The 15,170-nt window shown below is 35.9% G+C and overlaps 2 protein-coding genes across 3 annotated transcripts; one reads left to right on the forward strand and one right to left on the reverse strand.

Moving 5' to 3' along the window:
• Positions 1 to 2,943: 2,943 nt before the first annotated feature.
• On the forward strand, positions 2,944 to 5,995 carry LOC119085394 (pro-resilin-like). 2 transcript variants are annotated; one of them, XM_037195792.1, is made up of 5 exons: positions 2,944 to 3,064; positions 3,128 to 4,228; positions 4,356 to 4,490; positions 4,579 to 4,633; positions 5,031 to 5,995. In XM_037195792.1, exons 1-5 carry the CDS (start codon positions 3,056 to 3,058, stop codon positions 5,888 to 5,890), a joined length of 2,160 nt encoding a protein of 719 aa, XP_037051687.1. In that variant the 5' UTR covers positions 2,944 to 3,055; the 3' UTR covers positions 5,891 to 5,995. The 2 variants fall into 2 exon arrangements, with proteins under 2 accessions (XP_037051687.1, XP_037051688.1); XM_037195793.1 differs by lacking the exon at positions 4,356 to 4,490.
• A 4,807-nt stretch (positions 5,996 to 10,802) lies between these two features.
• LOC119085429 (cell wall protein DAN4-like) lies at positions 10,803 to 12,034 on the reverse strand. Its single transcript, XM_037195844.1, has 2 exons — positions 11,984 to 12,034; positions 10,803 to 11,905 (listed from the first exon to the last, which is right to left on the reverse strand). Exons 1-2 carry the CDS (start codon positions 12,026 to 12,028, stop codon positions 10,931 to 10,933), a joined length of 1,020 nt encoding a protein of 339 aa, XP_037051739.1. The 5' UTR covers positions 12,029 to 12,034; the 3' UTR covers positions 10,803 to 10,930.
• Positions 12,035 to 15,170: the final 3,136 nt, after the last annotated feature.

The raw sequence follows: 15,170 nt of genomic DNA on the forward strand, positions 1-15,170 counted from the left end.
TGAATGAAATTGAGCAGCGAGTAAAACAAGAATATTTAAGTGCAAAGGGACACATGTCCAATTAGCGAATAGTAAGAAAAATGAAATTTTATTATAGACTGACGATGTTATTTCGTATGAAGTATCAAAAAACTTCTACTGACTCGTCAAATTATTTGAAACAAAGTAAATCAACGAAATTAAATTTTTCTTATGATTCGCTAATCTGCCCTATCAGCCTTAACTTGTCGAAAGAAAAGTTTAAACAAAAGAATTCAGCTCTCGCTAATGTGCTCTTTGAAGCAAAAATGTTTGTTAAATCTTATGAAGAAGAAGATTGTCGATCAGTTGAACTCAATTGAAGGTACTTAATTTTAATAAGATTTTAAAATAAATTGACAACAAATTGTATTCTATTCAGAAATATTGATATGTTGTTACCGTCTACTAGCTTAACTACGGATAGCCGAATTCCTAAAATCGAAAGCAATTTAAGAATGAAATAATAGAAAATTTGAGTAAGGGGAAATTTAACATCCCCAAAATAACCACCGATTAAGAAGTATCTGAAAGGAATTTGTATTTTGTAAGATTGAGAAAAACCACAAAAAAATTAATTTACCAACATTGCAAGAGTGGTAAAGTTTTACAAAATTTGTAGTTATTTTATAAAACTTTACCAAGTTTTGTGAAATTGATAAGCTGATTCATTTTCAAAGATATTGGATTATGAATTGCATGCAACTGTAAACTTTGTCACCGAATATGTTGATTTCGTTGGTTCAGCCGAAAGACAATTGATCAGCAGAATGGAAAAACTGATACACATAACAACACTCCAAATCGCAAAACATAATATTTTTATATAATAAATGGAGGTAGAGGTAGGTAGCTGTTGTATTATGCTTTACTAACTGTTGCAATTCCAGCCGACGAGTGTTCAACAACATTCTATGTCGTTCTATATGAAAATGATTGCATTATTTATTTACATATAAAATACCCACTTTAACCGAGTGACTTTGGCTGGATGCATATCTTTCTATTTTCGATAGTAAGTTACATTTATTTTGATATATATATATAGAAGATGCTCCGAACGAAAATTGCTTGTCTCACGTTATTGAATCGAAAACTTTTCATAATACCGCCAACGAGAAGCGCAATATGTAATTCAAAACGAATGGATTGAGAACGTTTAAGATTTTTTGAATATTAGTTGGAGCACCATATGCATGTCGGGTAAAACGTTTTAACTCGCATTGAGTTAAGGTCACTAAACAGTTTAACACTGTAAAAGTAATGTTATAGTTATCTACCTCTACTTTTTGCAAAATATAGATGACTGATGTGGTTCGGTAGATTGTTTGGTGGTTTCACAATTATGTTTAGCACAGTTTTGGGCACGCATTTTTTCGATTGGATATCCATTAGTCTAAAATGAATTAGATATCTAAACACGTAAAGTACGATACGTACTTGGACTATAAGTGGTACCGTTTTCGTCTGTGGTTACCTTCAACCTGAAAAGTGTTTTTCAAACGGTGGCGACATCACCAAATGGCGTATCTCCGATATCTAAGGAACTACTGAACTATATTTTACCTGAACGGTCAGTGCCTATATTCGCGAAAATATTTTCACGAATTTTCTCAAATCTTCGTGATTTTCTCAAATTTTCGTGAATTTTCACAAAAAGTTAGTTGAAATTTGAGAAAATTTATGAAAATATTTTCGCGAATATAGGCACTGTGAACGGTAGTAGTAAAAAGTTATGATTTGTAAGTGATGTTGCCAACGATATGTCTCGTGTGAATAACCTTTTTTGACGTTTCTGATGACAGTTCGGTGGAGAAATAGCATTTACATAACTAGGGATTAAAAAATGAAAAGTAGAGCATTCGTATAAATTTTGTTGATCCGAGGCTTAACCGAGGTCAATAAACACACGAAAACGAGACTTTTCATTGTTATCCCAAGTTGTAATGTGTTTTACATGATGAGACTCTCAAATGTTGTGCTTGCAACATGAAAAGTACGGTAAATGTGCATTTTCTCACCTGCTGTTTCGACAGGGAAAAAATTTACATTTTTACCCACGATCTGTCACATTTGTCTTTGTTTTGAAAAATGGAGCAATAAATTGATGTTTTGTTTCGTGAAGAAAAACGGTTAATCACACCTGGCCCATATGAAAAGCGTTGTCAAATAACTATTACATTAATTGTAATAATTTGAAATAGAACGAGTAGGAGCAGAATTTGGAAGGATTACATTACACATAAGAATACATTCAGTTTTGTTAAGCATTTCACACATATCTGATCACCACATTTTGCATTACTGAATTAAAAGAAAAATAAAAGTTAAATGTTGCTGTTGACAGAGCCGAGCCATTCATTTTCTGTATAATTCGCTAATGCTACACGTCCCCATTCTGCATTTAACTATTTAAATGAGACTACATTCAACCAATCTGCGAACTATTTTTTGTTTCACTTATATGTTCGTGTCCCATCATTTGTTGTAGAGTCTAATGTGAATTATAGCCAAGCGTAAGATCCTCAACTTTTGCTCGCGACTCATATTGCACCGAAATCATCCAGCTGCACTTTTGTCATGGATTTAGTATATCTGTTATGGAAAAATATTTACGTACAAGTCTATAATTAAGTAATATGTGTATTTAGCGTACCAAACAAATCCTATTATTGTCGCAATTAAAGTACGACAATAATGCATTCGCGCGGTAGCGCACCAGCATATACATATATACATAGATACAGCGCTAGCATAATCGCAGATCATATTGCAATTTAATGTGCATTTAATTCGTTTGATGGAAGACGGTGCAATAAAAGTAAGTGGAAAACTTTAAAGGAATCCATGGTTATTCTGCACGAACAGAACTTTTTTTTTCTTTTTGCATCATCACATGTGATGACGATGGGCTTATAATTTCAGTATAAATAGGAGACAAATTTGAAATGAAGGTATCAGTCAATAGATTACATTCCAGTGAGTCAAATAAAACAATTCGGTTTGGAAGTGATAAACACAAAGGGAATTTTCGAAAATGATTACGGTAACAACTGAAGACTAATTGTGTTAAAATTGAAATTAAGTTTTTTATTTAACTCTTGAAAAGGAAAACATTTTGCTGCTGTTATGTTCGGCTGTGTTAATTCGTGCAGAACCGCCAGCAAATCAATACCTACCACCAAATGCTGCAAGTGGTGGTTTTTCAAACAACTACGATCAACAAAACAGACCAGCGACAAGCTACATACCACCATCGGCGGGAAATCCATTAAATAACAATGGTCAATCAAGTGACCCTTACTCTACAAGCGGTAGTGGAGGACAAAATCCGAGTCAATCGTACGGTCCACCAAATCAAGCATTTGCACCAAACAATGGTGGCCAGAATTTCCGCAATACACCAAGCGATTCATACGGACCACCGAACTCTAACTCAGCAAATGCGAATCAAAACCAACAAAGTAAGAATCGCGGCGATAACTCGTTCGGCAGAAACGGAGGAACCCAAGGATCGATCTCAGATTCATATGGTTCTCCTAACGCAAACGCTTCTCCCAACACTTCGTATGGTCCTCCTTCAATCGCTTCGGGATCACCTCTTGGAAGTTCGAATCAGCCACAGTCATCTTATGGACCACCGTCGAATCAACGAGGACAGTTCGGCTCTCAAAATACACCACAAACATCTTACAACACACCCGACAGTTTCGGTAAAGCACCTAGTAGGGATAATGTCGGGGGTTCAGGTCCATCAGCAGACTCATATGCCCCATCTGGCCAGCGTGGCAATGTTCCAAAAGACAGCTACGGACCTCCATTATCTCAAAACAATCAACGTGGAGGAAATACAGGTCAAACTGCACCTGGCTATGCTCCTGCTTCTACTGCAAATACTCAAAATCCACAACAAGGATATCCGTCGGGTTCGGGTAATTCACAACAAGGATATCCGTCAGGTCCGGGTAATTCACAACAGGGATATCCGTCTGGTTCGGGCGATTCACAACAAGGATATCCGTCAGGTAATCCTCAGCAAGGATATCCGTCAGCTAATCCACAACAAGGATATCCAACTGACAATTCACAACAAGGATATCCGTCCAGTAGTTCACAACAAGGATATCCATCAGGTCCATCGGGCTCACAGAATTCACAAGGCTCCAGACTTGGTGGTGGCTCTGCCAATCGAAACAATGAAGGAAGTAACGTAAGTCCTACTGTAATCCGTAGACAAATTTATGCTTTTTAGTAAAACACAGTGCGTTCTTACTTGTTTCCTTTGTTGAGTTTTTCACGGTATTGACAGTAAAGAAAAGCAAACAATAATTTTATAGGAACCAGCCAAATATGAGTTTAATTATGAAGTTAAGGATGAACCGAGCGGTTTAATGTTTGGCCATTCAGAAAAACGTGACGGTGATTTAACAACTGGTGAATATAACGTTTTATTACCCGACGGAAGGAAACAAGTAAGAAATTCGTTTAATTTCGAGAAATGGTTTCTACTTGACAAGGTAAAATTAATAAGTTGAGTGTTCGGGGTGACTTTATTTACAGATTGTTCAGTACGAAGCCGATTCAAATGGATATCGTCCACAGATCAGATACGAAGGTATGGTTTGTAAAAAACAAGTATGATAGTGGCGTCTTATGTTGTATCTCTTGCAACAGTTCGTTTTCTTCAACTGGTCTAAGTTCCATTAAAAACACATTATCAAGCCAATGACCAAAGGAACATTGAACAGATGAAGAGAACAAACTATACAAACGGTGAACATCACTGCAAACCTTATCTAAATTTTGCTTTATACTCAAACTTTGTCCCATTTTTATCCATAAAATTTGGTTTACCTAAATGTATAGAATTTGGAAAATTTAAATTGTTTTCTCGAATTTTCGTTTTTTAAGAAAATTCATGAAATTTAAAAAAAATCGGAAAAATTTTCAAAAACGGGCAGTGAGGCCTACTCAATACTCTAACGAAAATTCTACATTTTTGCTTGATTCAGGTGAAGCGAACTCTAGACAAAGTGGTCAACAAGGCGGTTCGAATGGATACGCCAGTAATACCCCAGGAGGATTTAGTGGTCAAGGTTATCCAAGTGGTCCATCATCATCATCAGGTCAAGGAGGTTTTCCAAATGCTGCTGGTAGTCCATCAAATTTTGGTGGTCCATCATCATCAGGCCAAGGCGGTTTTCCAAATGCTGGTGGTAGTCCTTCAAATTTTGGTGGAAACTCGGCGGCCGGAAATGATTTTTCATCGAAAGGGCAAGCAGGCTACCCACGCGACAATCCCACAACAGGCTTTGCCGACGGTTCATCGCCAAATTATCCAAGCGGTCCAACTCAAGCTGGTGGCTATGCCAATGGTAATCCAACAAGTTTTGCTGGCAATACTCCTGCAGGAAACGATTTTTCATCGTCTCAAAATCAAGCAGGATATCCAAGTGATAAGCCTACATCGAACAACCAATTGAGTTTACCGAACAACAGAGATCAAGGCCAATCGTCACAGGGCAACTATCCGGGCAGTGGATTCGGAAATAATGCAGGACAAGCTGATTATCCGAGTGGGCAAAATCAAAATGGAGAAGGATATCCTCGAGGTGGACCATCTACACAGAATCAGAACGGTTATGCACCCGGACAAGCAGGTGGACAAGTAGGTGGAGACGCGAACAACTTCGGACGATTTGCACCGAATGCCGATCGTACTGGAAGTGCCCAGACACCGTTTGCTGACAATTCTCGCTTAAACCAATCGCCATCAGCTTCTCAAAATGCACAAACACCGAAAGAAAGTGCTATTGGTGGTGCCGCTGGATATCCGAAAGACAATCCATCAGTACGGGGATCAGGCTACTAATACAACGATATGACTATGTAAATTTGACGACGACTTTACACGACATATTATTTTACACAATGCTGTTGTTTATTTGAATAAATCTAAATATTTATGCTAAAAAAATCGTCTATTTCTTCACCTCTTACATCGTTCACACTTTTCAATCATATGCAGTGAAATAAGCCATCGACAAAAAAGGCAAAAAAGTAAAATTATAATAAATGGGCAAGGTAATTGAATTTGTTCATTTTTTCGTTCGGTGAACTATGAATTCATTTCTGGGTAATGGATACCATCGCTAATGTAATGAACCATTTTCATAATCAATCAAAAATTCGTTACCCGACCCGAACGATATAACCAACATTGATAATTCAATTTTCTTTTTGCCGCGCTCTTTTTACACGCATAGCAAAAACGAGAAGCGTTCGCAGCAGACGCTGCGATGGTAAGCCCGTACGAATCCGTATATCTTTTGTCTACGTAACCCTATAGTGCATCCGTAACCATAGTGCGTCAAAAAACCCTACTAGTGCTTCCAAAACTCTAGGTCACCCGAAACCCTAAAGCGCTCGTAAAACGACTACCGTTGGTGACCCGCTAAAAGTGAAATTTTTATAAAATGTGTAAAACTTAGAAATTTCTCCAAATAATTATCTGCAAAAAACACTTAGTGTTCCAGAGTAACGGCCCAGTCCAACAACATAAATTTAAAACTTCTCAGTGGACCATGGTCACTTCTTTTTAGAAACTGACCTCTGGTGAATTCAAACTTGTTGAAAGTTCAAATGTTATAGTCGAGTGTAGTGTCTAGAGCAAAGAAGCATAGTAGGAAAGTCAGGAAATCGACACTATTTTGGATGAGTTACTCCGTTTACAGTCACAAAAAATAGTTATGTCACTCGAAAAAGCTTTTGTAAAAGTAAATTGCAATTTTCATTAGGGAAAATCGATAATAACATCCCAAAACTGGATTTTTCCATAAATTTTGAACAGAAGGAGAGGGAAAAACTGGGCGAAGTGGTGATGAGTGTAAGAAATATTTTGTTCAAGCGATGAAGCAAAAGCAAATACGAAACACGGTTATGTCATTGGATCGGCTGGATCAGAAGTAATTTAATGTAGCTTTCGAATGACACCTAATTTGTGAAAATTTGATTGGGGGAACTCTAATATCGACTCCATCCGGTTCCTACAAATAAAAGTTCTTCCATGAAATCTCGGTAATGAGCTATACTTTCCAGAACCGAAGCTATTTTTCAAAAAAAAATCGAATTACAGTCTACACGAGTTACAAACATACCAATCCTAATAGCCCCCGGTACTACGTACGAGGCTAAAAAAGGTGCATCTCGCCTCCGAGCTGTAATATAACATAAAAACCTATGCTGTGGTTAGAGCTTACATTATAATAATCAACCGTTGGATGGAGAAAAAAAACTAATCCACAAAAAATTGCTTCTGAATCGTCTTTTTCGCTTGAATACATGCAATCAATTCATAGGTATAACCGTTTTTTTTTTCTTGGAGAATATCATTGCTCGACATAGTTGAAATACTTTAGACCGAATAAATGAAGGAACAAAAAAATAATAAATAAAACTTGGACAACCAAATTATAAATTATCTAATAATTGTAATGTAATTATAAAACACAATCGATTTTTAAATCATCATCAATATATTGTTTTAATCGATGCGATCTCTATCTGGAGAAAATTTGGCAATCGTAAAAATTAGATTTTTTTTTCTCAGCTCTGTTGTGTTTCTTGGCCGATGTTACAGAAATTGAAAGTGAATAAAGTAAAGATTTTTAGCGATACTTTTGCAAAAACCAATAAAGCCCATAGTGTGTATAAATAATAGTCACCGCGAAATTGCACGGTATATTGTTTGCAATATTATTGGCTCATCACATAATCCGAGAATAATACAAGAAATTGTGTTCGACATATTCTTATGCACTCGAACTAATTCCATCAATACCAATTGTGTTATATCTCTTCATCCGTTCGATTTTTTTTTGTGTGTATATTGAAAACATTTTATTAGATATATTTGATACATATTACATTATGTTCCGAAAAATCATGACTATTCACTTCGTTCGGTAACAATTCGTAAGCAAATTTATTTTCTTGAGAATTCTGAAATCGATTTGGCAAAAAACAAAATCATTTCATGAATTTGAAATGAAACATAGAAACGAGAAAAGTAAAGAGGTATTCGATTTGGTGTTGTGGCCTACATAAATGAACATCTTAATCATACATCTTTTGGACATTCAATTAAATTCAAATGGACGAACTAAATAAAAAAATTTTTTTTGCGTAAATGGGTGCTAAATATGATGTACATCAATCACAACATCATCGATTCAGAAGTAATCATTTAATGGACTGTTTACCATCATGGTCTCAGTCTATTTGATCTGGTTTAGCGAAATTATTCAATTCAATTTCTGTTGCGTAATGCAACTCATCTTCCTTTGCATTGCCACAAAATACCGCTTCAATTTTCAACTTTTTAACGCTTTGAGGGTTCAAGAGACAGAATTATAAGCTAATTTGGTGGTGACAGGTGCACCAGGGTACAGAAAATAGCGTCAAAAGAAATAGTAAACAACTTAATACCAATACCATCTGTTATAGACAACGACGGGAAAATAAACGATGAACTCAGGCAAGCGTGCTATAATATAGTGAAATGTATGTTTAAACAAATGAAGTAAAAGATTTTGTTCAAACACTTGATGCTTTGAACAAGAGAAGTAGCAGATTTGGTAATGGGAAGAATTAAAATTGAACCTGATTTCTTGGCAGTTGATAGCTTCAAAATACAATTCTGATGTCTTCAAAAGTCAATTTTGATATTCCTGAAATAGAATTGTGATGTCTCTAAGATGAAAATTTTATGTCAGTAATACTTCAAGAAGTCGTTCCATAATATCCTCGATCCTGACGAATTTTTCCTTTAATTAAGACTAACGCAAAGGTACGACACCATTATTCTTTGAGAAATCATCTGTTATCGACAACAATGTGTGTTTAAACAAATACAGGAAACGATTCTAGACACCAGGCGATACTTTGAACAACTGAAGTAACAGATTTAGTAATTAAACTGTGATATGTTTCACGTTTCTTGTTTTCATAAAAAATCTTGATGTACAATCTATGACGTCAAATAAGGTCTATAGGAAGAGACACCAGTCGATGGCTCTTCATTGTTTCTTGGAGGAAGTCGTTATTTCGGAGGACGAATTGAGTTGGCTATAAAAACAATATTTTGCAATTTTCTTCAGAAAATAGTAATTTAGAATCAATCAATAACTTCCTGAATGAATCTATTTACTGGTGAACTTGTAGACAGATTAACAGAAGCTAACAAGTAATTATTATTCAATCCATCTCATCAAATCTCGATATACCCCCAACCAATTATTAAACATTATTTGCATTTCATCTACATTGTTCTACCATCTCAACACCACATTATCTGCTAAAATATTAAATCATTTTAATTCTTAAGGAAATTCGATCTATTTGTAACCAATTAAAAGAGTGTAGCCGAACAATAGAGTGATCAACCCTGAAGTATAAAATAATTACAAGAGTTAGACTACTTACTGACCAGTAGTGTTGTCTTTGTAATTCTTTTCTTAAATACAAAAAAAAGCAGAAAAGAAATATCATTTTCTTAAACTGAATTATTGGCAAGAGATTATTTTGTAACAATAATGAAAAAAAAATGATTTAGAGGTCAAAATCTAAAGTACTTAATTTACTTTTGTTTCACTTTTTATTTACACAAAACATATTATACTCACGGTATACGTATGATTGAAGATGCCACTCATCCTCCAATTCCAAGCCTACATTAATTTTTGGATCCAAGTCCAATGATCACCTTTTTAATGTAAACGTACCATTTCATTTAAAATTGAAGGACAACAATTTTTATATGGAGTAAAATATCAATTTGCGAGACAATGAAAAACAAGCTCTAAGGCATCGTAAATCGGAATGTTTAATAATAATGAAACATTGAAGATGAAAAAAAATTTAATTTCGTTTTTGAATGATATGTTACATTAAAGTGTACTTCTACCTACCGATCTTTTATGCATAAATTACTTATGCTTATTAAGGCGCTGAGTGTTGTCAATATATTCATGGAATATTTTGTTGTTGGGTGCACGAAACCTTATAATTTGACTTTACATATATTCCTCATTTCAAATAATGTGCAGCAATTGTCAGAACTTTTCTAAAGATCCGAGAACCAACAAATTAAATTTTATCTGAACGGCTATTTAATGTCCAAACAACTAAAATGATTTTGTTCGCATTTTTTTTTTAAATCTCGTTAGAGGCAGTGATTTTCAGCATTAATTTCGTTCAGCTGTTTTTCAGCTGATCCACACAAACCATAAAAATTGTTTATTAGTATATTACTTCCGAGGTTCCAAGTTGTGTATTTGATAAGTGAGCTGTATTCTCCACTTGTCAAATAACAACTTGGAACCTCGTAAGTACAATGCTTTACGTGATTAGGAAATGAGAATGAAACATGCCGTAACACGTAAACGTCTTTATAGGGTTTTACCACTACAATGCACGTGCGTGTAGCAGCTTCAACCGTATAAACAGTTTTGATTGTATGTGTGGATCAGCTGAAGCAAATTAATGCTAAAAATTCACAGGCTCTGACTGTAAGCTTCATTTGATTATTTATATTTCCCGAACCGAACCTCTTATCGATAGTCAAGCTTCACGTGAAATCAGTTCTAGTAAGGGAAGAACATTATACCTCTGTTAAGAGCTCTGAAAGAACTAAGCAAAGATACGTACAAGTTAAAAGAGAACAATTTTCAGAAACGTTTACCATTTCCGCATAGGAAGGTCTTTAATTTAAAATAAAGTTTGGTTTTCTAAAATAATGTTTATTGGATCGAGTTTACAACAAGGAATAGACATACCATGCGCGAGGCATTTGTGTAACTAGTACTATTTTCATAGTCTCATATGCTACAGCCCTTTCAATCGAGTAATTCGATTATCGACCTGGCAACATCGTTTGGTAACGATCACGTACACTTCCTGGAGTTGTTATAGTGGGCCAAGTTGGTGAATAGGTGGAAGTTGCAGTTGTAGTCCAAGAAGCGCTTGCAGTTGTAGTAGGCCATGTTGGTGAATAAGTGGAAGTTGCAGTTGTAGTCCAAGAAGCGCTTGCAGTTGTAGTAGGCCATGTTGGTGAATAAGTGGAAGTTGCAGTTGTAGTCCAAGAAGCGCTTGCAGTTGTAGTAGGCCATGTTGGTGAATAAGTGGAAGTTGCAGTTGTAGTCCAAGAAGCGCTTGCAGTTGTAGTAGGCCATGTTGGTGAATAAGTGGAAGTTGCAGTTGTAGTCCAAGAAGCGCTTGCAGTTGTAGTAGGCCATGTTGGTGAATAAGTGGAAGTTGCAGTTGTAGTCCAAGAAGCGCTTGCAGTTGTAGTAGGCCATGTTGGTGAATAAGTGGAAGTTGCAGTTGTAGTCCAAGAAGCGCTTGCAGTTGTAGTAGGCCATGTTGGTGAATAAGTGGAAGTTGCAGTTGTAGTCCAAGAAGCGCTTGCAGTTGTAGTAGGCCATGTTGGTGAATAAGTGGAAGTTGCAGTTGTAGTCCAAGAAGCGCTTGCAGTTGTAGTAGGCCATGTTGGTGAATAAGTGGAAGTTGCAGTTGTAGTCCAAGAAGCGCTTGCAGTTGTAGTAGGCCATGTTGGTGAATAAGTGGTTGATGGATACCCTGGAACCGTTGCAGTTGTAGTCGAGTAAGGCCAGGCAGTTGTGCTTTCATATGCCATTGTTGTAGTTTGAGGATCAGAAGTAGCCCATGCAGTTGTTGTAGTTGTTTCAGGATATGCCATTGTGGTAGTAGTGGTAGATGATAATTGATCCAAGATTCTGTAAAGTAGCACCATGATCTCATCATCACGTCCACTATTTCCACCACAACCACAGCCGCCACAACTTTGGCAGCATTGTTGAAGGCTTCCCTGAATCAACAAAAATTAAGTTAATTTTCTGTTATTAAAGGATTCGAATAGTTAACGAACAAATTGAAGTTAACTTACTTGCACAACACTAAGTACGACCAATAATGTAACGATAAGCTTCATGTTACTGAATGTAATTGTTCACAAAAAAAATTGTCCTTTTATACCGTTCTTGCTCTATAGCTTCTGATGAAGTACGAAAATAGCAACATTTGTTCAAACACGATTTTTTTTTTTTGATTAGCATTAGTAAGAATTCAAAAATTATTCACTATCTGCATATTGAAAAGAAAAAGAAAAATTTTAAGCTGGGCAAATGTGTTGGGAGGAGCAATAGAAATTTGAAGATGTTTTTCGTCTTTAATGACGTAAGTATATCTGTACGTATTTGATGAAACGTTAGCGTAGAAACCCTTGCTTACATACATGAAATATGGCAACACTTATTTTCAAAATCATTTTCCGTTACCCCATCAAGGTAAAGGGTGTTTATTCCAAGGTATTTCACGTTATTTTACCTTTGGCTAGATATAACAAATTTTTGTAAAGTAATTTTGAAAATTATGCACTTTTGGAAGGTGAGTCTCCCATTTAGGGAATTTCAAAATTGGCTTATCGATTGTCATCACCGATTAAATATTGCTTAGAATCTTATTAAGAGTGAAATCGCGAATTCGTCGAACAATTTGTATACAGGTTAAAAGGCATCCGGATTTTTAAAAAGTATACTACCGATGGAATCCTTGCTTCATTACGAGCTCAACGACGTATATCTCCTCTCTCTCGGATTCGTGTTTTTCTTTGTGGAACTGTTTTAAAAATCAGTGGTCTTCTGGTGAAAATTTAAACGAAAATTTCTGGTAAATCGCACTTTATGTAAGAAATAAAATCAAGAAAATTATCATTGGAAAGTTGAGGTATCAAACAACAACTCACCTAGTGTAAGACTTCCTATTTGACCCTTGACGGCCTGGTGTGTTGATGCGCGCAGGCATCACTGGACATAGAAACATTTTTCTTAATACAGTCACTGGGGCTAGTACAGCTAACGATCCGACGTATTTGATGTATTGAGTGATAGGCCTAATATAGCACTATAATTCACTAAAATTTGAAAGACGTCGACCCCTTATTACCCGAGATAAACAGGGTGAAAAAAATTTCCACCAGAAGACCACCGATTATTCAAACAGTTCTTCCACGAAAGACACAATTCCGAGAAAGGTGAGCTATACCTCGTGATTAACGCGGGACTATACTTTTTAAAGATCCCGATGGGGTGGCTAGCTGATTGTTCGAATAATTCACGATTTCACTCTTAATTGCTTAAGCAAATATTAAGCGAATTTTGTTTTATTCGGGTCCTATAGTTTTAAAATCTATTGGGTAGGAACACATTTTTTTTACAGTGTTTGTTTTGAATGCAAAAGTAATTTAAATGAGTTATTCATTCATACCACTTGTTCAAATATAAGTCGATTAAATTAAAATCTTTCTTATTATTTAACTAGTTTAGAACGTGTTTAGCTTGGTTAAGTCTTATGTCACCAATAGTCTGACGTACGCTTTTTTTTCCATATTTTTACTTTGGTCGTTAACCGTGCATTTGCCTTCGTCATACAGTTCATACATCACTTGGTTAAACAATTTGAAAATAAAAATTTTCCGTCATTAATTTGAATACTTAATACTTTTGGTATGACGTGCGTTATATCGTCTGCTTAACCATTTAGAAACGGCTACCCAACTGTTATCGGAATGGTGGCAATTATAGATGATGGGATCTAGTTAGACTTTTTTTTATATCACAAAACGTATGATGAAAATAATGTATTAAAAGATTTTGCGTTTAACAGTAAACCGTAATCAGTCAAAAAACCCTTAAAGGGTAAATGTGACGCAAGTCCTTTATCTTACTTACAAAATAACTGATATCGCTGAGGAAACCGTTTGCTCCCACTTGATCGTATCGTTTTTCCAAACTCCTGTCGCGTAGCAAATATTGGTCCGATTGAAAAACTAATTACTGTTCCGGACTCCTGAGGTCATTTGCTATACGCTAACACTATTTGACTAAAATCCTCGGAGAAAAATTGAATGATTTTTCTCTTGATATTACTAATAGTGGATCTGATATATTCGCGACATATCGAAGCGTTTTTCTATTGATAAGGTAAAAGAATAGTAGATGATAAAAAATGATTGCCGTTGTACCGTTCCAGATGCTGTTCCAGCTGTAGAGCCCTCAGAAAGAAGGAAAAAATCTGCATTTTGGCACCAACTTTTTTTTCAAGACATCTGTGGGCTTGCAGCACAAAAGTACTGGGTTCATTTATATGTGCAACGATAGTGGGTGAGGCCAGCTACAACACCCCATACTCAGTTCCGTGGAACAACGAAGCTGCAGAGAATCCGGACTCTCCGAACATTCACTATATTTTTAGTCATAACTCTCGTGGATGTACTCACACCAAGCAGTGCGTATACTCTACATGTAGATCTTTCCAAGGCCGACATTCGTACAACATTACAACAATTTAAAATAATTTTTTCTTGAGTTATTGCCGAAAAACTGTTTTCGGTACCCTCTGACATGTCTTTAGTTTTGAGCTTATTTCACAGAAATCATTTTTTTTAGAAAAAGTAAAAGATATGTGTTTCCTAGAATTGAAAGACGAATCCAACGAGCTATCACTCATTAAAATCGGAGACCGCTTGTTCCCAAAGTTAAAAAAAATCGCCTGAAGATTTGGCGATATGACTCTGAAGGGTTTTTTGACTGATATCACCATTTTTGTAAGTATGTCATTTCGACAACATCAAAAAACCTTATGGATATTAAAAAAATCTAGAGAAGTCAGTCTGAATCTCAAAATCTAGTAATCAATCTCGGAACACCTCCCTTATATCGAAAATAACACAAATCCATCAAAAAATCCGATGGAAGTTAGGACGTGCCAGAGGAATCATCTGTCATCCCCAAAATTTAGGAACCAACCTTGGAACACCTCACTCATGTCGAAAATAACCCAAATCCATCAAACAATCCGATGGAAGTTCGGAAGTACCAGAGGAATCATCTGCCATCCCCAAAATGTAGGAACCAACCTTGGAACACCTCACTTATATCGAAAATAACCAAAATCCATCAAAAAATCCAATTAAAGTTAGGAAGTGCCAGAGGAATCATCTGTCATCCCAAAATTTAGGAACCAACTTTGGAACACCTCACTCATTTAGGCTTGATGAAACCGTTGTTCCATCC

The sequence above is a fragment of the Bradysia coprophila genome, unplaced genomic scaffold (assembly GCF_014529535.1).
Source record: "Bradysia coprophila strain Holo2 unplaced genomic scaffold, BU_Bcop_v1 contig_94, whole genome shotgun sequence".
Lineage (NCBI taxonomy): Eukaryota > Metazoa > Arthropoda > Insecta > Diptera > Sciaridae > Bradysia > Bradysia coprophila.

What these genes read in the sequence shown, in the direction of transcription:
- LOC119085429 (XM_037195844.1), bottom strand. Translation starts at nt 12,028, where the DNA reads ATGAAGCTTATCGTTACATTATTGGTCGTACTTAGTGTTGTGCAA. An exon ending in TCGTACTTAGTGTTGTGCAA is followed by an intron (nt 11,906 to 11,983) that starts GTAAGTTAACTT and finishes TTGTTGATTCAG; the next exon opens with GGAAGCCTTCAACAATGCTG.
- LOC119085394 (XM_037195792.1), top strand. An exon ending in GAAACAATGAAGGAAGTAAC is followed by an intron (nt 4,229 to 4,355) that starts GTAAGTCCTACT and finishes ATAATTTTATAG; the next exon opens with GAACCAGCCAAATATGAGTT. An exon ending in TACCCGACGGAAGGAAACAA is followed by an intron (nt 4,491 to 4,578) that starts GTAAGAAATTCG and finishes CTTTATTTACAG; the next exon opens with ATTGTTCAGTACGAAGCCGA.